Below are 25,789 nucleotides of genomic sequence, written 5' to 3'. Positions count from 1 at the left end.
GTGGAACGCGACAGCGTCTTGCAACGCTGCCAGGGAGTCCACAGAACGCCATCGCCAATTCGGCTGTACGCCTTGCTGGACGGTAAATTTATTTTTTGAGGAAAGGAAATGTATCTCTCTCGCATATCTGGGTGGACACCTGCACCTCGCCGTAAGGGAAAGGGGGAAGATGGGAGTGAACGAAGACGCCGTATTAGCTAGACGCGCCTTTGTTCATTCCAAACCATTCAGCTGGCATTACGGAGTGGCTAGCGTGCTCGTATCGCACTCCGGAGACCCTGGTTCGATTCCCCAACTCGACCAATTTCGTTCTCGGTTTTATTGATTTATGCGGTCTAACTAGAAAGGTTAGTTGGGCTATTTCATATTTATATTATTGTATTTCTATCCATCGTGTTCTGTCATTCACCTGTCAATTGTTGGAACTGTCTAGGATGTTCGACACAACGTATATGAAACGAGCAACGTCGAAATGAGTGGGGAAGTGCGTGGTGGTGGAGCGAACGCGGCTTCGTACTTATGTTTTTTTCAGCAGCGTCTTCTTCCGCGGACGCTGTTGTCGCTGCGACGCGCGTCTTTCTTTTCTTTTCCTCTTTCTTCTGACCTCTTCATTCTCCTCTATCATAATTAGGGTAATTGATTAATTAAGCAATTAACTAAACTCAGTCCAACTTAGTTGGAGCATCACTATACGATCCCTTTGATTGGTTGCATGGTTACTAGCCAAAGTACAATTGGCCCCGTTTGAAATTCGCGCACTGTGACGTCACGAGCATTTCGACCAATTGAAAAGCGTGACATTTTCTGTCGACAACTCCTGCTTACAACGATGAGGCATTAAAGGCTTCCGCCTTAAAAGTACAAAGAAAAAAATTACCGACGATTACGTTACTTCCTAATGCGAAATTTGAGCGCAGCAAATAAGCTGTTTCACCTTTTCGATAGATTGAGGCAAAGAAATCGAGCAACACATGTATGCGCTATCACAGAATTTTTTTTTTTATTTTTCACGCGTATTCGCAATTTCGACTCGGGCGGTGCACATATACAGATCCGCCGCCACCGATCTGGCTCTCTGATTGCCACCGCACAGGGGTTGCATTGGAGGAGGAGCGAAGAAAGGAATTAAGTTCGAGCCGGCGCTTTGACAACCGGAGACTCGCAGGAAGAGGGGGGAGGGGGGCGGCGTGTACACCCAGCGGCAAACGATGGGGGCAGAAGCGCGCGCAGCAAGCGGACAACACGATAAAGGGAGGAGGGAAGAGATAGCAGCGACTGACTGATGCCGCTGACGCCGATAGCGCTGGGGGGATGAAAGGGGGGCGGAGCTGGTTACGAGGCCGACGACGACGCGAAACCCAGGAACGGACGCCAAAGAGCTGCGCTCTAAAATTGGTTGTGGTTTGACCAATGGCCATCCCGAGTAGAATTGCGGAAGCAACAGCGCGGCAGTCGTGGCGGCTACGGCATCTCAGGGGGCACTTCGACTGTCTAAAGTGCGTAGATGCGAAAGCGTTTTCCGCACCACTTTGACTGCCTCTGTGGCACTGGTGACGTCACCACTGGATTGAATCACACATAATTAAGTATTAATTACTAAGTAATGACAAATTACTAAAACTAATTACTTATTAATGAATAACTATTAATTAACAGCTAATTAATGACGCTTAAGCTTCGCCTTTAGGAGTGGAACCCGACAGCGTGTTGTAGCGCTGCCAGGGAGTCCACGGAACGCACCACCCGTTCGGCGCGATGCCTTGCCCTTTGAACACAACGCTTTTTGAGGAAAGAAAATGGGGCAGTAATTCTCTGTCATCTCGGTGGACACCTGAAACGCACCGTACAGGATGGGAGGAAGTGGAAGAAGATAGACAAAGAGGGCCCGTAATGAAGAAAATGAAAGTTGTATTTGAGGAAAGGAAATTACGCAGTAACTGCCTCGCATTCGGTCCTCGCGCATGCGCAGTTGGGGCTCTCCGGGGCTTCTTGAAATCGTTCACAACCATAGAGTTTCTTACTACTAATAGTAATAGTAAGAAACTCTATGTTCACAACTAGCGTAGTGTTGCTTCCGCAACAAAAGAAACCATGACTGAAAAATTCAATGGAGAATTAGAAATAATTTTCGTGTTGCTGGGTTTCTTCTCGTTTTCTTCCCGCTGTACGATGACTCCAGTGTCGACAGCTCCTTGAGTTTCTGAGCCTTCCGTACTGTCGAAGCAAAGGCGAGGCGGAGAGCATGTGTGCTTTCCTCAACGAAAAAGGGGTGAGTGGGACCAGCACAACTGATTCGTAGCGTTTACTGCTGCGGAATGACCTATGCTTCAAGTACAAGAATTGTTCACACGATGTGGGGCACCTTAAGCATGGATCTGGCGTCATAATGGACTGTTTTCCATGGCGTCATAATGGACTGACTCACCAACGACCCTCATGCGAACTCACGGTATTGAAACATTACAGCTGCGGTGGAAAATTCAAAGACTGTAACTACTTTTCTTACTAAAAAACCATAAACTGTCTATGAATGCAGACCCCTTCCTCAAACCTAACACTACGCGCCAAACACGAAATCATCATACACAATCATTAACCCCTTACAGTGCTAGGATTAACGCCTTTAAATACTCATTTTTTCCACGCACCATTGAGGAGTGGAACAGGTGTCCGCCAGATCTCTTAACCAGAGCTGATTCTTTTGACTCTATGTTTTCTTCACAGCATTTAATTTGAGAGCCATTTATTTCTACGTTTACTTTTTGTATTTTGCATCTGAGCCTTGTATTTATTGCTGTATTTTGTGTTACAACTTGTATTTAACATTTTTCAATTTTGCTAAACCTGTTCTTTTTTGCATATATTATGTATTCGCCCCTCCTGCTTGGGCCTACTGTAGGCCTGCAGTATGTTCTAAATAAATAAATAAATAAATAAATAAATAAATAAATAAATAAACCAACAGCTGAAGGATCCGGAATCTTTTTTTTTTCCGCAGAAGCACATAACTTCTCGCCATTCCCATTGGGCACTGAAACTGCACTGGACGTCCGCGGGACGTTCCATACGTCCCCAGGACGTCCCATGTAGTGTTGGTGCCCTTTGGGTTGTTCTCAACAGCGCCTGCGCATTTCGCCGGTACTGTTTATGTATAAGTAAAACTCTTGTTTGGGCGAGTTGGTTCATCTTTGAAGGGGTACGTACTTGCGCGAAGAAGACGGGGCACAACAAAGGAACACACACGACATGTACAGAGCGCAGTGCGCTCTGTATATGTCGTGTGTGTTCCTTTGTTGCGTCCCGTCTTCTTCGCTCAGCACGTACCCGTTCAAAAATGTTTATGTATGCTGTAGCAGAACGGCGCAGCGGAGCTTACCGAAATGATATGCGCAGTAATTGGCTGTTTCCCATAATGCAGGATTGGGAAAGAAGATTCTGATCAAACGTCTAACAGCCAATAAGATGCAATAAGATTTGCCGGGCTTATTGGTTCATACTGAGGGTGTAACGGCGCGAAAGGGTTAGGAAAACATGAGGGAACACACACGGCACTTCGAAGAGCAGACTGTCAACTTTATTGCTCAAGGAAGCGCAAAGGCGTATTTCAGCGCTCTCTGTGACGCTCTGTTAAGTTCCCAGAAAACCAAAAACCTCTCAGAGACGTCTAGCCAGACGTCTCTGAGAGGTTTTTTTTTTTGCTGGGTTGCCAAACGTGTTATACACAGGATAATCTCTGTGCGTTTGCAGCATTCGAGAACATAAATCGTGAAAAGTCTCAAGTGAATCTATACCTCTGGGCTGGCCCTCGTAATAAAAAAAATTAAAAAAAAATGCTTTGCAAAGCAAGCATGGGAACTACTTGGCTTTACCAACACAAACAACACATTTCTGAACGCACGAACGGTAAAGCACTTGATGACCACCTTGTTTGGAAATGCCTTGAAAAAATTGGCAGTGGTTTAGCTCTGCTTAAAGGGAAGCTGAAACGGTTTTTTTTGAGAATTCGAGGTTATTCAATAATTCGAATACATCAAGCTTCTAGATAAACCGTGCAAAGTATCTTTGCCGCAGCATTAAAAATGGTGACATAATAGTCGATTAAAACTGGGACTATGTTAGGCTTCTCCTCACTACGTTGGAAGAGTGCGAGGAAACTCGGCAGTGACGTCATTGTTGCCGAAATTTCAATGCACGCTGCTTACGCCTACATGCTGCTGTGCGTCGTCAGATGGCACCAAACAATGCATCGTGAGCTCCACCTTCGATGGCGTCGGTTTTCATCCATGGAATAACCGTTTCTTCGCTGGAAACGTAGTGCCGTCATACGTGACGTCATTATCGGGGCCTCTGCCCTCGCTGTGCGCTTCAGAGAAGCTGAACGCCGACGACGACTTTATTCGGCGATTACGCCACCATTTCAAATGCTAGAGCAAAATGATTTCGCAGGGTTCACCAGCCCATTTCGCACATTCGGCAACTTAAAACTCATCGAATTCGAAAACCGCTTCAGTTGCCCTTTAAGCCTGGAGGAATCAAGAGGAAGAAATGGGCTTGGACAGAGCATGTAATGCGAAGGCAAGATAACTGCTGGTCCTTAACGGTAACGGAGTGGATTCCAAGAGAAAGCAAGCGTAGCAGGGGACGGCAGAAAGTTAGGTGGGCGGATGAGATTAAGGAGTTTGCTGGGATACAGTGGCCGCAACTGGCAAAGGACGGGGTTAATTGGAGAGACATGGGAGAGGCCTTTGCCCTGCAGTGGGTGTAGTCCGGCTGATGATGATGATGAAACCTGGAGGATTGCGAAAGTAACGAGGAGAGAGAGAGGCGATGGAGAGCGCGCGGCAGCGGCGGCGGCCCCGGCACGCTAGCTATGCGCCGCTACTGTGCATGCGCAACTGGTGAACGCGGCGGCGGCACCTCTGAGTCTCCCGCGCAGCTAAGGCGGCGGCGCACCATCTGTGCGCCGTGTGACGTCCCTGCTCCTCACGCATGCGCAGTATGGCCTTGCCTCAGCTCCGCGAAATGGCTCGGCGACTCGCGTAGTGTTGCTTTCCCAACAAAAGGCACCAAGTTAAAACCAGAAACGCAAAAACAACGCACAAAAGAGCTTCAACTCAAATGGCCACGTCAAGTTAACAACAGTGAACAAAGGCGCCAGATCAAGAAGCTGAACAAACGCACAAACTAGCCACCAATTCAGAATGGCAAAGTAATGTTTAACCCCAGTTAAATGACACCGGGTCAGTAAACACTCCAAACCAAGACCTTACTCAATAGAAACTTAAAACAGCATGTGAAGCTATGTATTCCTTGCCACGAAGGCGAGGATTGCGGAGCGTGCAAGTGAATGGGAACTGGCTTCCTTTCTGTTGTGCACTCTTTTCTTGGACGTTTCTCATGTTGCGTCTCATTCTGTTCCCCCTCCCTCCCTTCTTCATGCGCAGGCGGTGCATGGCTGCATCACAGCAGACAACGACGCATTTCTGTACGGCGCGAAGACGGTCTACCGGGGCTTCAACTTTAAGGGAAAGGTAAGGTTGTTCTAAACATTCGGCACGGTTGAGCGTTACCGTCTGCCAAGACCCTTCACGAGGAGAGTACATAATAGCTGTATACTGCCAGTGCTCCCCTGTGGGGCTGTGTTTCGGAGGGTAACGGAAAGACTTGAAATTAAGTAGACGGCAGCACGGATAGCTACACTGTTAGCAAAAAAACACCCAAAAGGGAGTAAATGGCTTGTCCTCTAACGCACACCCAAAAGGAGTTTTTTACTCCATATGTAGGGTGTTTTTACTCCCTTATATAAGGGAGTTATTTTGGAGTATAAAGGGAGTTATTTTGGAGTGAAAAGGGAGTAAATATTTTACTACCCACACAGATGGAGCCCAAAAATGGCGTCATGTTTATTTATCCTCATTCAGGCTTATTCTTACAGCAGTGACAGCGGCGGAAATGGGCAGTAGCTCTGCGGCCCGCCGGCAACCTAACTTGGGAAACTGGTTTGGTTTTGTGGGGTTTAACGTCCCAAAGCAACTAAGGCTATGAGAGACGCCGTAGTGAAGGGCTCCGGAAATTTCGACCACCTGGGGTTCTTTAACGTGCACTGACATCGCACAGTACACGGGCCTCTATAATTTCTCCTCCAAAGAAATTCTAGCCGCCGCGGCCGGGATTGAACCCGCGTCTTTCGGGTCAGCAGCCGAGCACCATAGCCACTGAGCCACCGCGGCGGCAACTTGGGAAACTGCGCTGCTCTAATGTGACCCCGCGTCACGCATTCTTTCCGCCGTCTGCTAGCCCAGCGGCGGCGTACGCGGCAGGAGTCGTCTGCTTGTCGTCTCCTTTCGCTGTACGAGCTCGTTTCGTTGGCCATGTTCGTAGATAAAAGGATGTAACATTATAATCAGTAGCTTGAAAACTGAAAAGGAGCCGCTGAGTGGTTTTCACGGTCATGCACCACGCTATATTTGACCCAAAACCAGACCAGAAAAGATGAAAATACACCTTATGGTAGTTTGGAATGGCAGTGTTGCTTTTATATTCACTTCATTAAGGCTTGGCTTTTATTTATTTATTTATTTATTTAAAGATACTGTCAATCCACTGGGGATTTTAACAGGAAGGGCGCTGGAACAAGGCACATCAAAGTAAAAACTACAACAACGTCATGAATAATGGACACAAAGAGTGAACAAGAAGGATTGAAGGGCAATATAAACGACTACAGTGTCGCACTTAATTAAGGTTCAATACATAAAAGTCACGGGTACAGCAATAGGATCGTCGGATTGTACAGTTAGTTCAAGACAAGATAACATAATCAATACATGGGATATATATGACATTAGAAACGAACAAGCACTGGTAAGAAAAATAGCAAGGCAAAAAAGGAAGTTGTCAACAAAGGTTCAGAATTCAAGTGTGTTTACGAGTGAAGATAATTTTCTACTGACTGAGTGAAGATATCTAGTGATGTGCTGCGTGTAATAGAGTGGTCAAGGGTGTTCCATTCTCTTATTGTGAGTGGAAAAAAGGAGTATTTCAGGCAGTCCGTACGAAATGTGTGCTCTTTTAATGTTTCTGAGTGTCTGTGACGTGTAGGTCTTGTCTCTGGGGCCATAAGGTACCTAGTTTTATCAAGGTTAAGCTGATTATGGAGTAACTGGTAAAGTATTTTTAGTCGTGCAAGTTTAGCTCTATTTTCCAGAGTGAGAATGCCGGCTGTCTTGAGTAGTTCGGTGGGTGAGTCAGTAGGCTTGTATTTATTAAACATAAATCTTACTGCCTTTCTTTGGATTGCTTCTAATTTTCCTATGAGATATTTAGTATGCGGAAACCATGCAACGTTCGCATATTCGAGTACCGATCGTACGAAAGCGTTGTATGCAATTAGTTTTGTTGGAGGAGGAGCTTGTTGAAGATGCCTTTTGAGGAACAGGAGTCTTTTAACGGCGGCTGATGTGACATAGGTGATATGTGAATCCCATCTGAGATCATGAGTGAGAAAAAATGTGGCCTCATGAGCTCAATCAAGAGCTCAGCGTTGACACTATGTTCTATCACAGTTCCATGTACATGCAACACATAATCTGCTGCAATACATTGCGAGAACCACACTGTAAAAAGCCTGTGAAAAGTAGGCCTGTAACGGAGTGGCGACACAAACAAAGGAAAGTCAGGTATCGTTAGAGCACTGGAGGGTTCACAGGAGCAATTGAATTATGTAACGTACTGCAGCGGAAAACGGCGACAAGTCGATATCTTGTACCGTGGCAGGCGCCCGTGAAAGAGCAGAAGTCAGCAGAGATCCAGCGATGATGGTAACCAAGCGGTCGTCACTCACCGCCGTTATCCGACAACTGACTAAAAGCAGACGAGACGCTAGGCGGCGGGGCGGATTGCACAAAATGGTGTGTTTGTTTACTCCATTTCGGCACTGTTTGATTATTTGGCACAATTAACTCCCTTTCTAGACTGCACTGTAAACAAAAATATACCCAAAAGGGAGTAAAAATGGTGGCGGCCAACCCTGTTTACTCCATTTGTGAAAACATTTACTCCATGAATGGGGAGTAAAAAGGTGGACTGTCCTCCATTTTACTCCCATGAGGGAATAAGGGAGTAAAAATGAGGATTTACCAGCATTTACTCCAGTCTAGAAAGGGAGTTAATTGCGCCAAATTGTGCGAGCAGTTAGCTGACGGCAGCATCCGATCGCGACAGCTGGCATAGCACCACAGCGCAAAACAATGCAACAAAGCTATCGCCAATACCCGCCGATCAGAGATAATGGGATTCCACACAAGCCGATTTTCCTCAAAAACGGGTTCCGCTGTCACCCGATAAGAGCGCAACGAGGCGACCTGTGAGCATAACATCGACCAGGCAGCCACGGCGCTGTCGGAGCAACCAGGTAGTAACAAAAGGCGAGGCCTTTTTAACGATCCCTGCGAAATGTGAACACCGAATACAGCGTCTACTCAGTCTCGTCCTTTAAAAACGGGGCAGCTATAATAATCAGTGCTGGGACGCTACGATCTACGGGTAGCAAGCCTGGCCTCCGGATGGCAGGCACGAAAGAAGATCTACGGAAGAACCTGACGAAGTGTGGCGAAGATCTTATGCTTGCAATTTATCACTGCCGGTGACGTCTTCGCTGCAGTTGCGGCGACCAGAATTTCACGATAAAGCCCTGCAGTCACGGTGGTTGCACTACGTGTGCCATATTCCACAACAGAAGCATTGTCGCCAGACTGCTGCCTGCCGTTCTCGTTGAAGTCAGCGAGTTATGAATGTAAGGCCCTTGTGGGATGCAGAGAGCAGTCACAGAACAGTTATGTAACGTATTGAAGTTCCGGCTAGTTTATTGTTCAATATTCGTTGTCCCGTCTCGTAATTTCTTCTGTCTGCGTCTTTATTTTGCTGCGCTGTTGAGAGGCTGGGACCCGAAGAAAGCGCACCGGGAGATGTACTGAGCGTTGTGTCGTGCGCGTGTTCAGCTTAGTACATGTGTTAAGACTGAGCTCCATGTACGCGAAAAAGTAAGCGACGCGACGAGGCGGCGCGGCGACGACGGCTGGCTGTCGCTCCTTCGCCCACCGGCCAAGCTCCATGCATAGCGACAGCGCGAACGCGAAACGGAGACGACGATCAGTGTTGCTGGCATAATACACCGCAAAGCTGTTTGCGTTTATAACAAGAGTCACATTATTTGCAAGGATTAAAATTTTGGGCAGAAAAATGTCAAATAAAACGTGTTTACAGCTTTGTCATTGTATGTCATTGCATGTCATTTTATGTTATTGTCACGGGCGCCGCCATGTTGCCTGAACGTGGGGCGCACACCTGTTTGAACCTCGCGCGCTTTCTGACCTCAAACGACGCATACTCGCTAAGCCTAGCAGCACAGTAAACACAAGCAATCTGAAAATCTGGGGAGTTTTATCGCTAAAATTTTGTGGTTGACGCAAGTTCAGAGAAAGCGAAAGCTTCGTGAGCATTTAGTTTGCCGTGAACGTGGGGCACAGCGTAGCGACAACGACCAATCGGTGGTGAAGCAAGATTCCCGGCCAGAGCCAGCGCCATCTTTGCCAGAGCCGGCAAGAGGCTCGGTAGTGACGTACGCTGCCAGGTTAGCTGCTATTGGCTAATCGCGTTGGCAACTTCAGGGCGACGAGCGAAATTTTCTGTGAGAGCAGATCCGAGCGACACGACAAGCGACACGGGTATTTCGCTTCGCGCGACGGTGCCGCTCGTCGCTTGCCGCTGTCGCGTTCGCGTGAGTTTTCGCGTACATGGAGTTCAGCCTTTAAGCGGTAACCGCATGAGGCGATATTCCTTCGCGATGCGCCGCGCGATGACGACGCCGTCGCCCACCGCTGTCGCTGGCGCAAACCGCACGAAGCGACTCGGCGTCGGAGCGGCGTGTTTTCACTGTTGCTCGACTGCTGCCACTTCAGCGTTCAGTCATTTTGCGTTAATTAACGCGTAGAACAACGTTCCTAAGGCTCCACACAAGATAAAACACAATAAAAACATTGACAAAAATATATGTGGGCAATAATTTTATTTTTATCCAATACGCAAAGTCACGTGACAGAAAAGCGCACGCATTTTTTCCTTCCTCCATGAGCGCGCGCTCTTTCAGTCTGCTGCCGGCCTCCCCAACGTCTTTGTCCGCCATGGTACGCCGACGGAAACTCGCAATGCCTGTCTTTCTACTATCCCCTCACCCCTTTCCTTTCACTTCTACACACTGCCTGCTATCCTTTAATTCCGCTGCCCCAGCTCAGGTGCTTCCAGCGGCGATAGCAGATGCCGGGGTAGAAAAATTCTTTTACCTTCCATATTCAATGCAAAATAAAAAAAAAACCACTACACAACAACCTGCCATGGTGAGGGCACGGCCGGTCTCAACATAAGGCCTGCGGGCTGTTACTTCCCCCCCTGAGCTACGTCACGCGAAAGAGGCCCACATAGAAGTTCCGTGCAGCACGTCTCGAAGCTACGAGCAGCGCACTCGTGTTGAAAATGAGGCCTGGAAGGTACACAAATGAGGCCTGGACCGAGAAGTCAGAGTGGGGGACGAAGGAGACGACAATGCGATCCGTTCTGGTAACACGTGACACTTCCTTCACTGCCTGGGGGAAAGTCATGGCATGTCGCGACATGCTTCCGAACGCACATTTTTTTCTAGACGTTGACTGTGCCTAACCTCGTGCTGCGCGTGCGGTTGTGTCCGAGACGATCTTCTAGTGCCATCGCTGGATAACGGAATGTGGATTACGCTTCTGCCAGGATATGCCTAACAAGTGCTGCGTGCCCAATTGCCGGACTAACTACAAATCGGGTCCCAAAAACCACGTTTTCAAGTTTCCCCGGCATGAAGAAGAACAGAACGCCTGGATTAGGGCAATACCACGAGAGAACTTAGTTGTATCACCGCAGTCCAGGGTAAGATGTTCGAAACTTCCTTATAGAATAGTTACTTTTGCAAACTACGATAAGCTTATGCTCATGCATTGTAAAAAAAAGTGTATTTAAACTAGCAGCTGGTTAGCACTGTGGGTAGCGAATGCAGACTTTCAAGAAAACTGTTGCCAAGCTACAACTGCTATTTAAACAAAAATTTAACTTCCTTCTAGGTTTGCGAGCTTCACTTTATTGAGGCTGACATCGTGCGAGAGGCCTCCCACATCGACGAGGTTACAGGGCGCACCACCACTTCACCCCTTTCGCATCTGCGCCTTCGCCCAGGTGCAATCGCTTCAAAGTTTCCGGGATGCCCGCTTACACTTCTAAGCCAAGCACCTCAAGGGATGACCCAGACTCGAAGCGCATGCGTCTTGAGGCTGCTGCTTTGAGGAAAGCGCTTGAAGAGTCAGCTGAAGTGTTCCGCGAAGAGCAAGAAGCAGATAGGATTCTAAACCTAAAAGACTGGACGGAATATATAGGAAGCAAAAAGTCTGCATTCTGGCATGCTATTGAAGGGAGTGAACGCCATATTTTAGTGCACATCACTGGAGACGAAGCTCCATGCATCAAATATTCAGTTGCAGTAAAAGCTGACCTTAGCGTGAGAGTTCACTTCGTAAAAATGCCAATAACAAAACTAGGCACCAATTTCTCCATCCCAACAGTAGCAAACAGCAAGAAAGCAATGGTGGAGCTACTTGAGGTCATTGAAAAAAGCAGTGGCGACCTCAGTCAAAGTCCTGAATCTGCTAACGACGACATCTGCAAGCAGATTCTTCTCCTGCTGGAAAAGTTATCTTTTTCGCCCACAGATGAGAGCACCAACATCATACAATTTCTTAGCGAGCAATTGAAGCTACTCTCAATGAAAAAAGTTCGGAGACGCTACTAAGCCGACTTCATGATATTTTGCTGCCTACTTTTCACTGTATCGCCTCACGCATACCAATATATCCGCGGATCTAGAATCATGACTCTGCCGCACCCAGTGACCATTCGATCAATATGCTCACCGTATGGCATGAATCCTCAAGTCGAACATCAGAGTGAATCGTTCCTCCGCTACATGGCCGGAAGAATCACCGACTTGAATGTTCGCCAACGTTTTGTGACACTGATGGTGGACGAAATTCACATCAAGCCTTATTTCGATTATAAAGGAGGCAATATTACAGGTGCTGCTCTGAACAGCTCGGGTGCAGCAACCAACGCACTTGTCTTTATGGTGCGTAGCCTCTTGTGCCAATTTAAGGAAGCCGCTCACATCGTCCCTGTCCAAAAAGCTGAATCAGAGTATCTGCACCAGTTGCTGCGGAAAGTAATATGTGGCCTGGAAGAAATTGGCTACAGGGTAGTGTGTGTTGTAAGTGACAACAATGCCGTCAACACAAAGGCTATGTCTCACTTCTCGTCACCTCCTTCTAAACAAATTGTTTATTCGCATCCATCGGACCCTGCAAGGCCTTTTTTTTTGTAATAGACCCGGTACACATACTAAAGTGTATACGCAATAATTGGCTTAACCAGAAAAACGACCAACATTGTTTCTACTTTCCCGAGTTCGAAAAAGACCACACTGGAGGACAGCGAATGCTCTCTGCGTCATTTGCTACCATCAGGAATCTATACAACTTGGAGTGCGAGAGGCTGTTAAGCTATGGCTACAGACTGTCAAGAAAAGCTCTCAATCCATCGAACATCGAACGACAAAATGTAAAGTTGGCTTTGCAAATTTCATTTCATTTCATTTCATTTCATTTATTTCATCCTTAAAGGCCCAAGGGCATTACATAAGGAGGGGGCTACAATTCATATAAAAGAAGCATAAAAAACACACGCACAATGAACACACACAACAAACTTCAAAAGCTAAAGAGAAAAAAAAATAAAGAAGAAAGATAAAGGGTTTACATGTGCAGTGAAAGCATACAAAAGAAAAAAAATTCGCTTGCGGCAGCGAGCACAGATGAAAGTCAGTGATCAACACTTGTTAAAAAATGACAAGGAATTCACTTATTCTGAAGATGACGGGCCAGTTCTGTACGAAAAGATTTTGAATCGTTGCATAAAACTATGTCGTTAGGTAGGGCATTCCAGAGTGTTATTGCATTGGGAAAAAATGAACTATTCATTGCTAATGTACGGGTCTTGATACCGGCTATGGGGTGGCTATGGCTGAGGCGACTTGAAGTTCTTATCGGGGATTTTAGAAGTGGGTGTCTTGAAGCTGGATGATGGAAGAAGTTATGAAGCAGGCAAAGACGTGAAATTATGCGGAGTGATTCAAGTGATGGGAGGGAAAGAGAGCGTTTGAGTGCAGTGATACTAACTTCTTTGGAATATTCAGAGGTGATAGACCTGACGGCGCGATTTTGGATGGCCTCGATTTCGGCGGAAAGGTATGCTTGGGATGGATGCCAGATAGATGATGCGAATTCAAGTTTGGGGCGGACGAATGTTTGATAAGCCAGTTTTTTAACGTCTGGAGATGCTGATTTCAGGTTTCGCCGGAGATAACCTAGGACACGAGAGGCATCGGAACATATCGTTTGGACGTGAGTTACCCAAGATAGTGTCGATGTCAGATGCAAACCAAGGTACTTGTAGGATGTTGTTGGAGCAATCGGAACCGTGTTAATGCTGTAAGTGTGCTGGATTACAGTGCGCTTGCGAGAGAATGACAAGAGTTGACATTTTTCAAGGTTTAAGGGCATGAGCCATCGGTTGCACCATGTAGCTATTGCATCAATGTCTTTTTGCAGGAGGTGACTGTCAGTGGGATGACGAATGGGGCTGTATATGACACAGTCGTCTGCAAATAGTCGTAGCTTGGCGTTTATGTTAACTGGAAGATCGTTTATGTAAATTAGGAATAGCAATGGTGATAAGCCTGCGCCCTGGGGGACGCCTGATGTAACATTAGTGAGGGGTGAGTGGTAACCATTGCTTGAGGTAAACTGCATGCGTCCGTTAAGAAATGTCTCAATCCAGGAGATAAGATTGTCAGGAATGCCTAGGGAAGAAAGTTTTGTGAGCAGGTGTGAGTGCGGAACACGGTCGAAGGCCTTTGAAAAATCTAAAAAGATGGCGTCGATTTGAAAGTTGTCGTCCATTAAGCGAAGTATGTCATGTGTGAATTCAGCCAATTGCGTTTCACAGGAGTAGTGTTTACGGAAACCGTGTTGGTGAGGATAAAAGAAGTTAACTGAATCCAGATGGTTCATTAGATTGGACGCTATAACATGTTCAAGTAATTTCGAAGGAATGCTCGTTAAAGAAATAGGGCGATAGTTAGAAGGATTTGTGCGGTCACCTTTCTTAAAGATTGTTATGATTTCGGCTATCTTCCAGTCGTCGGGGATTTCTCCGGATTCTAATGATTGTGTAAATATTAGGTGCAGTATCTGGCTTGAGACTAGACTAGTGTTTTTCAGGAGTTTACTGTTTATGTGGTCACAGCCAGATGATGAAGAAGTCTTAAGAGAACTGATTAGATTTTCTATTCCTGTCGTGGTGACTGTGATTTGAGGCATGGGCATTGTTGAGGTGGGAGGGGAAATATTCGGACTGCAAGCAGCAGGGGAGAAGACTGAACAAAAATATTTATTTAGAATTGTTGCGCACTCTTTACTGTCTATTGGATCACGATCAGCGTCTAAAAGTTCAATTCGGTTCGTTCGTAATTTAGGGGAAAGAATGCGCCAGAATTTATTCGGGTTGGATTTGAGGATAGAATGTAGATCGGTAGAAAAAAACTTCTTTTTGGCGGAGGCTAATTTTTCCTTATATTCATTCACGCATTGGTGGTACCGTTCCCACGCTGCGGGCCGGTTATGCAAGTTAGCAGTTCTATAAAGCCGTTTTTTCCTATTAACAAGCCTTTTCAGTTCTCTGTTAAACCATTCGTTGTTAGAATCGGATTTTACGCAAAACGACGGAATGTGCTCATTTTTCAACGAAAGGACAGTGGTCTTAAAAAGTTCCCAGTTGGTATTAACCGAGCGAGTTTGATAAGCAGTCTGGAAAGAGCTGTAAAATTCAGATAAAGCATGATTGATGGCATCGAAATTAGCTCTTTTGTAGTCGGTGATTACTTTTTTTGATGAGGACCGTTTTATAATGGGTAAAGAAAGGCGGATGTGGAGTAGGTCAAGAATGTTCAAATTTTCAATGAATACCTTCCTCAGGCCCTGCCAGCTAGCCCTTGGGATGAAGCACAACCTCTTATTTTTCGAAGGGACTCCCACTTAAGTTGGTGGTGAAATAGTGGAAGATTGTGAACGTGAGGACGCCTTGGAAGGGAAAAAGGCTTAGAGACAAGTTGCAAGAACCAGTGTTTAATTCGGAAAATGACATCAAGATTAATTTCCTTCACAATCTCTTGGCCTGGTTGGAGGAGTGGAAAGGCAAAAGTTTGGACAGCGGTACGCTAACAAGAGAGACCCATGCCGCTATCGACCACACAATATATGCTTTTGTGGAGTTTACGAAGTACTGCTTCGAAGAGCTCAAGCTATCATATGTCCTTCTAGGAAAGATCCAAACCGACAGTCTGGAGGAGCGCTTCGGAAAGTACAGGATGCTAGCTGGATCCCAGTATCATGTGTCGATGAGGCAAGTGTATGAATGTGAAAAGAAGCTACAGCTACAAAGCACTTTGCCAGCCATCAGTAAGGATGAGCGATGGGATGAGCTTCACTTGCCACCAGACTATCCACGACCTAGCCTAAATGTAGTGGTGACCGAAGATGCACTGTCGGAACTAAAAGACATCGTCCCGGTGCTGGTATATGTGGCAGGCTATGCAGTGTACGCAACACTTAAAAAGCTCAAGTGTACAAAATGCAGGGATGCGCTCACGGAAAAAAGGACGACATCAATATCCGACACGGATGGACGATACGACCTTGTGAAGCAACTTGACAGGGGCGGGCTTGTTTACCCAGCAACATTTGCCGTCAACGCTGTCGCACACAACTACGTAGTTGTTAAGCAACTATCAACAAACAAGGACTTTTTCATTTAGTCACGGACCTCACGCTTGAACTGCTCGCCGGTGACGATTCCTCAGAGTTTGACACCTGCGAGGATGGCCACAAGTGCGAAGTTGTTCTAAAACACCTCTTGTGGGGTAGCACGAACATTTTGCTCAAGAACTACTGCTGCAAGATGAACGACAAAATATTGGATGCCAACGCCAAGGCGAAAAAGAGAAAAGCTGAGACTCTGCGGAATAAGGCAGCGGTTCCGTTGTAAATAGCAACATGAGTGTTTTATATGTCAACTTCTAAACCCACTTGCTATGTTGCAAATACTTAAACTGTGGCAATGTATGTACCTGTATCGAAAGCGATCGTATTCATGTAAAATATGACCCTAGAACAAATACATGTATCTCCAATAGACCTCCTCCATGTTTGCAAACAAGCGAGGTGGCGCTGCAGTCGCGAACGGGCTCGCGGTAGGCAAGAGGCCAGGGAGTGGCGTCGAGTTGAGGTGGTGCAGCGCCGGTTTTCAAGGCTTGTATACGCGTTTTGAGTTTCTGAGAATCATAACAATGGTTGATGCTTTCAACTTAGTATTCCTCGAAGTACACGGGCTCGCGTTGGCCATGTACGGCGTATTTCGACACGGTGTGTATTGTATTATGGCTAGAAAGCGCTGCAGTTGGTTTCTACCCCAGGCATTCAATAAAACGATAAGTTTTTGACACTGAACTAGCAAGAATGATTCTACCTCGGGACAGTGCTGAGGGAAGCACTGGCGTTTTTTCGGCAGAGCGACGTGCGCTCACCGTCCGTTGACACACGTGTCGCACAGTGCGAAAAGTGGGGACAGCGTCGATCGTGTCCCGATCTCATCTGTCTCGCGTAGCCGCTCTTTTTAGCCGTCAGATCGGGCACCACCAGGCTGACTTCTCCCCTTCTTAAACTTGTCGATTTGGTGAAAAGTTTTGATTCCTGAAATATATTTCTTCCAGCCCTGGGTCTTCTGTTTCGTTACTAAAAATTATAGCAAAATATTCAGTAGAAATTCATAAAATTACGGTTTCTAGATCTGTGGTCGTCAAAAATTGTGAGGTAATGTCGTTTCTGATGGTCCTGGCACGTCGCGAATCCTGCGGGTTTCCGACGACGGATCACCACAATGGTAGTATCACTACGCAGAAGAGGGATCAGAGGTTTCGTTGATTTCAGTGCGGCATTTCTTTGACAAAAGCGAAAGCGAAGAGGCCATAAACGAGAGAAAAAAAAAAAGGTTTGTTTTGTGATCTACCACATTTTCTGATTGGCATCACTCACCCCTTCGTAAATTTGTAACGAATGGAAATAGAATGATTCTATTTGTCGCGAACGATTCCAGAGGCATTGAGGAGTGCAATAAATCTCTCGACTTTTTTTTGCTACAGGAGCAGTAGTATGGTAGTCATTTTTGATAAGAAAGGTACTGCGAATCTAAAAAAAAAAAAGAAGTAATACCGCCATCATAGAGAATAGGGCGTTGGTAACGTGCTGGCATAAAAAATTTCCGCATTTTCTACTTAATTATTCAAGACCCGTGGTGACTTGACGAGGGTGTTAATTATAATTATCCAAGAACTTTACCAGGTATAGCTGAAAATAAAACGCATCGCTGAAATTAGCAGAGCAATTTCATATTTGCACTAAATTTGGTTACATATCTCAAGCATCAATAAAGAAAACACTTTTCATTGCCTCATCCCCTGTCAGTCTCGCTACGTGCCTCTGTTGGTAGCCCGCCTGCGGTTGCTTCTTTCCAAACAGCCTTCGCGATCATGTACTACTTCATGAAGAAGCTTATGACACATGCATGATGCAATGAAAGTATACGCTGTTCGAAGCATGCCAACGCGACCGCGCAAGATTGTCACAACTTAAGACTTTTCTACTACAATCAAATAATTATGTCGTTCATGTTAAGAAATATTTTGAAGTATATATTAAATGCCCTAAAATGCGTCATTACACGTTCATATAACTTCTGCACACGTTAAAACATGCTGTGCTATTAACAAAATAGCGCACTCCTCGGTGGAGAGTGACCCTGCCGGCGCCCGTGCACACAAGCTCAGGGTGATAAATGCGTTCGCAGCTACACACATGCTTTTTCTTTTCCTTGCGCAATTTTAAGCGTACCATCGGTTGTTCAGGTGAATGAGCGCGGCAATTTCCGTGCTATGAAGTACGTTGACTGGCAGCGCCGGTCCACACCCAGACTTCGCGCTTTTACTACCGCGGCTCATTTCCTAATGCGGCATTTATTTCCGAGAAACCTATTAAAGCTAATCTAATTTTTCGTTTTATGATAAAACGCGGATCCAACAGCGACGCAGCTGGTCAGTACATGCTGCTTCTGCAGTGCGCAGCCACGATATGCAGCCGCCGGTAGCTGCAGCAGCTGCGGTAGGCACGGCCAGGCGGAACCTGTTTTGCCTACCACGCGAAAGTCGCTACTGACATCAGCGCCACCGCATCTCCGTGACGTCGCGGGGTGAAGGAGGTCTATAAAAATACACATACGCAGTTCAGAAAGCTATTCGAGAGTTTTTGATTCTTCATTATCGCTATGCTTCATAAAACCAGGTGAAAAAAAGGAAAAGTTTTAAAATACTGGCAAATTTATTTCAAGTAATGCATGAAGAAAAACATCTACTGAGAAAGTCGAGAAGGCGCAATGCGATAGAGGTGCTGACATCAGTGCTTAAACAATCTTTGCACAGATGGTTTGCGGCTAGTGCTTCAAAATAAATTCCGCGTATATTGTTTTCTATTCATTCCAGTATTTTAACTAAAAAAAAATGTGGACTGATAAATGTAAGCTTATTGCTGCTAGTTGATTCCGGTTAAGAGGGTTCACCAGCTACAAGGCAACTCAGATTTGAACTTTTTCTGTCGATAGATGGCAGCACCTGAATACCCCAAAAAGGAGGTAAGTTCTAATCCCCCTCCAGGTGTGTAAACCACACCGCGACACGAAAGTATTCGTTCTTCCGCGTTCAAAAAGTAGAGCCCAGAACTTTGTGTAGGTATGTGGCCAAGTTTCCTGGGTCCGAAGCACAAAAAAGTTAACCCCTCTCAAGCCACTCAGCAAAGAAGGATGTGGGGGTCAGACAATAGACCATTCCCCAGTAACCCACCAATTTAGCCTTTCCGGTTTGGGTTGCCTAAGCTTTCTTCCTTCTTTTCTGAGAAAATTCTTTTACAATGGTAGAGGGGGGCTACTGGTTTCGGCTAAGCAGACAGGTGTGGTTGGTTAAAATGGCGGAAGCGAGGCTTGGTGCATCCGCAGGACATTACCCAGGAAAGGTTCCATTGTGTTGAACACCTGTGTAGTCAGTCTCCAAATAATAGGAAAGAAAGGAGCTCCTAGCACAAGGCCTTATGACTGGTTTTCATCCCTTTCCCGCATGTCCTCATTGTAGTGACAGCCTGTAGCTTACTTTGCCTAGTCTCGTACGAGCCTTCCCAGCGCCGAACACCCATCTTCCGCTTCTCAGCACCAACAAGGCACCAACCAAATCAAAGTTGGATGAAACTTAAAAGGACGAGAACTGTGGTTTTTTCATATCAGCGGCATGCACTGTTTTGCTCGTTTCGGACTGGTATAGCTCTAGACTTCGTGTGGTATTTTCTTTACTTATTAAATACGCAAAAACATGGAAGCATTGGTATCAGTTATGTCGGCCACGATTTTTGAACATACGAAAACATTTTTTTATTTAAAGAATACATATTTCACTTGTCTAGACAGTGCGTAGCGTTACCTAATACACAATGGCATTGTCAATTGCAATGCATTTATTATTGCGTTTGATCTCTCCACCAATTCTATCAGGAGGCCGCGCTGCAACATGAGCCCCCCCCCCCCCCCCCCCCCCGAACAAAATTTCTGGCTACGCCACTGGTGGTAGCATCCAAGATTGAGGCACACCACCGCTCCTTCGCGGGTGCGACGGCGCAAGTGAACAAGTTTGCATTTATCCTCTCCCCTCCGTTTTTTTCGGCTCGACAGCGTTTGCAAGCACATCGGGGCAGGGTGGAGTTCAGTAAAAAAAAAAGGAATTTACTGGTCCCGACCCCTTGACTCCTGACTCGACTCGGCACGTTTTCATGGACCCAGTAACCGGTTTTTGACCCGATAACTCGACTCACGAGTGTTTTCGGGCGAACAATGCCTTACTGTGTGAGCTAGGGGGGGGGGGGGGGGGGGTGGAGAGTGAGGTGCTTTTGGTTGTGGCCTTGCATCCCGCTTCCTTTTGGCACCAGAAGCTCGAGAAAAAAAAAGAAAAGCAGAAATCCTTTCCTGTCCTTTCTCGCTGTCGCTCCCCTCTATACTTCTCACTATCCTCTCCCTTTCGTTTCCGCCGGCTGCAGCTCGGGTGCTTAAGATATTAGATAGCAATTGCCGCGGCCGGCAACACTCTTTTGCTTCACTTTTTATTTTTATTTTTAAATAAACCACTACCACCACCACCAAATCCTTTCCAAATACAGCCCAAGCAAGAAAAAAAGGAAAGAAAGAAATAAAGTTCGTCCAGGTTATAAGAAAAAAGTGTGCGCATGAACACAGACAAGCTAGAAGTTTGTGGTAGAGTGTAGTAGCGACAAAATAAGTTGTCGCCAGGTGGAGCCACGTCGCACTAGTAAAATTTTAGCGCGAATTTCAAATCCCCGCAGAAAATACATACACAACCTTCAGAGCCTGTAAAGCGCAAACACTAGGTTCGATACGGATAGAAATTGCGGCTTAACAATCAAGAAAGAAAAAGGGAGGAAATGTTGCGGACGAAATTTTGATATTTGGCTTTGTTTTTTCCCGAGATGACAGGGAAGTTCGACATATCTAAAAGCAGCATTTTTCTGGAACTTTGCGTCTAATTGGTAAAAAAATGCAACTTAAACAATAAAATCTGCCCGCAACATTTCCTCTATTCACTAAAGAAGAAAACGCTGCCACAAACCTCGTGAAAATCGAGCCATTTTTAGACACGGTATACCTTCTGGAAGTTCCCATGTATTTCCTATGGACACTGCCACTGGTGAACCCTCTTCTTTTCGTGACGTCACGGGAGGAGCACCGGCCGTGGTGAGGGCTACGTCGGCTGCGTCTCCGGTGAAAAAAAACGGCTCGGAAGTTGCGCACCCGCAAGACCTACCGTCATTGGCTAGTCTCGCGCGGCACTTCCGGGCGATATTTTCTGCAAACCCAGAAACCGGGCGACGCAATGAGCGACAGTGGTTCGGCGGCCCTCATTTCATCGCCTCATGCGGTTAGCGCTTTAATATGCGAATATGTAACAAGATCTCTTTGTAGTTTATCTCTCCCCATTCTTTCTAACTGTCCCTTCACTTCTTTCATTTCATTACTACAGCCCGCCTGGTATCCTTTCGTTTCCGCTGCCCCAGCTCAGGTGTTTCGAATGTCATGACACCCTGCGCGCGCATATATATACTAGCTCACTTACAAGGAAAGGTCCCAATTAAGTGAAAAATTACCCAAAGAATGAGTTCTTGGGAAGCCTATACTTTTTATTAAGTTTGTCACAGCACCAGACGGGGGATGTTCAGAGGAAGCGGTCAGGAACATCAAAATGATCCGCTTTCTCCTTTGTTACACAATTCAGTGACCCCTTATGTTAAATCCCCATTGTTCCTTACTTCCCTTAAACTATCTGTGCTTCTCACTAGATGCTAAGTTTTTGCGGGACATTCAATCTAAGAAGTAAGGCCTTTGTGTGAGGATATTAATGGGCCTTACGAAATAGTCTCAAGGGCGCCCGCAGAACTTTTTCCAGGGGGGTGCACCCGATGGCCGGGTATAGGGGAGGCGGTAGGATAGCACCAAAAAGGAACTATTTGTAGTATAAATTGCGCACATGAAACAAAAATTAGGGCTAGGCTTGGAGAACAAACAGAATTTATTAATTAACAAAGAATTGAACTCGATAAGCAAAATTAGATAACTTAATATCACCCAAGCGTGCTAATCAAGCTGTGTAGTTGTTTTCTACTAGTGCATAAATAACCGCAATTCCAGGAGGGGGGGGGGGGGGGGGCAGTCGCCCCACTTGCCCCCCCCCCCCCCCCTTCCGGACGCCCATGTCAAGGGCCGTTGGCATACTCCTCTAAGCCACTAATAAGAATGAGGAAGTTCAGACCGGGAATAAAAACGAAGTCTCAGAAATGCAGTGAAAGTATGAGTAGTTTATTTCAACCCGACTTTTCAGACGCTTGCCTGCCGTGGAACCGCTCCTTCAGTTGAAATACTTCTCGTGCAGAGGACGATGACTCCCATCTCAAAGACTGTGGATCTCACCCATGAAAAAAATGCGGTTGGTTTTTCGATCCCTGATATAGTAGATGAACGGGCGATCCACGGTGAATGGGGTGATATCCGGTGGAGGTCCATCCGCCGAACTGGCGATCACTGCGGGCGCGACGGTTCCTTCTTCACTGACCTCAAAAGACGCTTTCTGGAAGGCGGCCGAGATGTAGGTCGGCGTGGTCGCGCTGATTCCGCTGAAGTCGGCCCACTCTCCGAAGACGACGTTGAGTCCCAAGGCTCGCATGGTGGGCACCAGGTCGTAGCTGACGCTCACGTTGAACTTGGGCAGGCTGAGCGCTACCAGACAGGGGTAGAGACTCCTGCCGAGGTCTTCGAGAACCGCAAGCGACAGGTCGTCCCTGAGCTCTGCGAGCTCCGTCGCGGAGTCCGGAAGCAGCACCACCATGGCGAACCTGTTTCCCGAGCACGGGATCTCCACGGCGGCCGCGCCGAGCTCGTCGAGACGAGTGTAGGGGAAGTAGCTGGTGAGTTGCATCATCGGCTTACTGACCTCGGTGGTACCCAGGTTGAAAAAGGACTTGTTCCCTGAGTCCCACGGGTCGAACATGGTCAGCCAGGTAGCCTTGAAGTGGACGGTGTTGGACAGGAAGAGAACCATGCCCAGCGGCTCATCTTCGGGCAGGATGCTGTCGATGTTTTCTCGCTCCAAAGCGTTGACCTCCGCGGGGTCGACTCCGAAGCTGGTGAAGTCCACGGACATGAGCTCTGCGTCAAACACATCTTGCAGCTGCTGCCTGTAGCTTTCGGAGATATCGAAGCTGTCCTGCACCAGGACTATGTTGTCCACTTCCAGCGTCACGTTCGAGTACGTGCGCTCGAGGAGGAGCCTGTACGCCTGGAGGACCCAGGGCTTGTCCGTGAGGCCGACCTCGGTGTGACCCAGCACCGATGACAGCTGGTCTTCCGAGCTTTCAGCGGCGCCGGCGTAGGCCATGGCGAAAACGGCGGCGATGTAAGTCGGCGAGAAGAACACGTTGGAAGAAGGATCCTCCGTCGCCAAGCGCTTGAGGAGGTTCACAGCGAAGTGGTTGTGAGCTTTCACGAGCGGCGCACCGTCAAACAACATGGTGGATGTTTTCCGAGGTCTGGAGGTCGCATGTAAGGCGCCTCTTTTTATACCGACTGGCAGTGGTGTTTTTTTTTTTTGCTTTTTCCCCCTTCCTCTGCGGTGGCCAATGGGAGTTTCGATTTTTACCCCGGCCAGGCACAGCGAATGGCGCCTGAAGAATTTTCTCTCTCGTGAAAAAACGCTGTTCTGATTGGCTTAGCTTTGAAGCACGAGCGTCAAGCCACGCGCATGATTCATCCTAGCAGGAACAGCAAGAAGGGCGCGGTACCCTCCAGTCCGGACAATGGATCGCCCCCTCCCGACTGGGTCGCGCACAAAGCCGCGGAAAGACCTGGTTGAGCCTTCTTTCCGGAAATTCCAGTGTGGGAAAGAGTGCTCTGCTGCCAACTCTCGAGAGACGCTGCCATAGATTATTTGGTGACCTCACCAAGGGCACAAAGGAGACTGTCTTTGAGGCAGATGGACAGATGTCAGCAGATGTTACTCTGGGTAGGCATATTAGTCAGCGTTCCTTTCCTGCCAGGCTTGATGAACGTTGGCTTGACTATCTGGTGGATATTTCTGGGAACGGCGAAGTGGTCACCTCTAAGAAGTCTCGTCTACCGAGAACCGGATTCATGCTTTCGCTTTGTGCGATAGATAGGTGCAATACACAGATGTAGAACTAAGGTCCCTAGATCGGCTTTAGTAGATGGGCTGCGGTGTCTTGCACCTGACACTTGGACTACCTCGTCTCTTGCTGGTCTCCAGTGATGACTTGACCCAGTTCGGCGGCGAGGTGCTATGTACATTGATTTACGAACCCCCAGGCCTTTACAGGCATTGCACGAAAATGTAACTACAGAGAGGAGTAATTGTTTCTATTTATAGAAAGAAAAACGAACAAGGGTCGAAGGGGGTAGGCTCAGCCTTCCAGCCAACGTTTCGGCAAACGGATGGTCGAAACGTCGGCTGGCGGACATATTTTTTGTCGACAAAAGTGCCATCTTATCGGTTTCTCTTTGTTGTGGATCCCTGTTTATAAAATTCTAGGCGAAGAAATACGTGGTTGTGCGTAAAAAAAAATATTACTAATACAATTCGCGGTGTACACTCCTCACCCGGTTTACTGAGGCAACTTTGTTTGGAATTTTTTTCAGATTGCGCCTGCACCAGGTGCATCGAATTATTTTGGGAATTTCAGGCCATATTGAACAAGATATTGAACAAGAAATTTTTGCACAGTCCACAAATAGTTTTCACGTGACGTCTCACTCAAGAACGAAGCGTTAAATGCCCCTCAAAGGGGCCCCCTCCCGGCCTATGGGGTGTACCGATTCCCTCCCTAGACAGATTCCGTTGGATCTGCTAGTGTGAAATCGACGTAGGGGGGCCAAGGTTAACCACAGCTTAATCTAGGATTAACCGTGGTGTCATGAAAATTGGGCATGGAGAGCGCGTCGCCCTATTTTGCCGCTTTGGTCATCGCCTCCCATTTGGCGAAGAGACAGTACATTTCTATCCGGCTTGAGTGCAAGATTATCTCCAAAAATATTATTTAAAAAGATTCAAGATTATCTTGAGGGAGCAATCACTGAACGTTGAGCTATTTTATTCCAGCGAAGTAATACAGCTAATGATTTGCAGATTATACTGTGCATTTTCGAGCTTGGCTGCGCCTCATGCGTCAAGTACACATTTCGAATTCTGCTTCTCCCTAGCTTTGACATGAAGGACAGGCTGGTGGGGAGGTGACAGCTTTCTAATTTGCCCACAGTCACGTGTGTGTGAACCATCCATCTGCCCCACTAATCCCCGGAATGCATTCACTTACATTCTGTAAATTAGTATCCTATACCGTCTACCGCTTGTGGTTCTAGCTGACCGACCAGCCGCGGTTGCTGACTACGTAGTTATGGCATTCGTCTGCTGATCACAAGGTCGTGGGATCGAATCCTGGCCGCAGTGTCTGGTCTTCGTGGAAGGAATGCAAAAAAAAAAATTGCCAATGGTTTAGCTCTGGTTAAACCGGGTAAATTGCGTAAGCAATGGTATGCGCGTCCTTCTAGCGATTATTCCGCGCGTTGCCTTCGAATGGTAGCATTGCGGCGTTCCTAAGCGGTGAGGGGTTGAGATTCATCGGCTTCATAGCCTTTGGGAAACGCGCCTCGAAGACCGCAACGTTGAACCTGTCGTTTCGCCTTGAATTAATTTTAGCCAAATGTTGCTCCAGGTAACGGACATTTACAAAGAATTGGACTTTTTACCGGGTTGGTTTCCTCTCCTGATGCGCTGTATATCCTTGCCTACCTTTTAGTTATAATACCCATTCTACTTAACAAATATTCATAAATTAGGGTGCCAAAGAATTCTAAGAAAAAAGACCCGATTATTGCTTTG

The 25,789-nt window shown here is 46.9% G+C and overlaps 3 protein-coding genes across 3 annotated transcripts in view; 1 reads left to right on the top strand and 2 right to left on the bottom strand.

The window, feature by feature from the left end:
• Window positions 1-2,186: 2,186 nt before the first annotated feature.
• The window catches only part of LOC149366666 (flap endonuclease GEN homolog 1-like), an 82,466-nt gene continuing 58,863 nt past the window's right edge, over window positions 2,187-25,789 (top strand). The window contains exons 1-2 of the mRNA XM_089551936.1: window positions 2,187-2,269; window positions 5,445-5,531. Of these exons, the coding sequence (XP_089408062.1) occupies window positions 2,243-2,269; window positions 5,445-5,531 (114 nt within the window). The 5' untranslated portion in view covers window positions 2,187-2,242. The remainder of the gene's footprint in view (window positions 2,270-5,444; window positions 5,532-25,789) is intronic.
• On the bottom strand, window positions 11,984-21,009 carry LOC149366669 (uncharacterized). Its single transcript, XM_089560377.1, has 3 exons — window positions 20,993-21,009; window positions 14,288-15,177; window positions 11,984-12,036 (listed from the first exon to the last, which is right to left on the bottom strand). The coding sequence occupies exons 1-3, from the start codon at window positions 21,007-21,009 to the stop codon at window positions 11,984-11,986; spliced, it is 960 nt and encodes a 319-aa protein (XP_089416503.1).
• On the bottom strand, window positions 22,292-23,407 carry LOC149366668 (iripin-8-like). Its single transcript, XM_089559427.1, has one exon. The coding sequence runs from the start codon at window positions 23,405-23,407 to the stop codon at window positions 22,292-22,294; it is 1,116 nt and encodes a 371-aa protein (XP_089415553.1).

Source organism: Amblyomma mixtum, chromosome 1 (assembly GCF_055824585.1).
Source record: "Amblyomma mixtum isolate Tamu chromosome 1, ASM5582458v1, whole genome shotgun sequence".
NCBI lineage: Eukaryota > Metazoa > Arthropoda > Arachnida > Ixodida > Ixodidae > Amblyomma > Amblyomma mixtum.
This window is presented reverse-complemented; position numbering and strand designations above follow the sequence as displayed.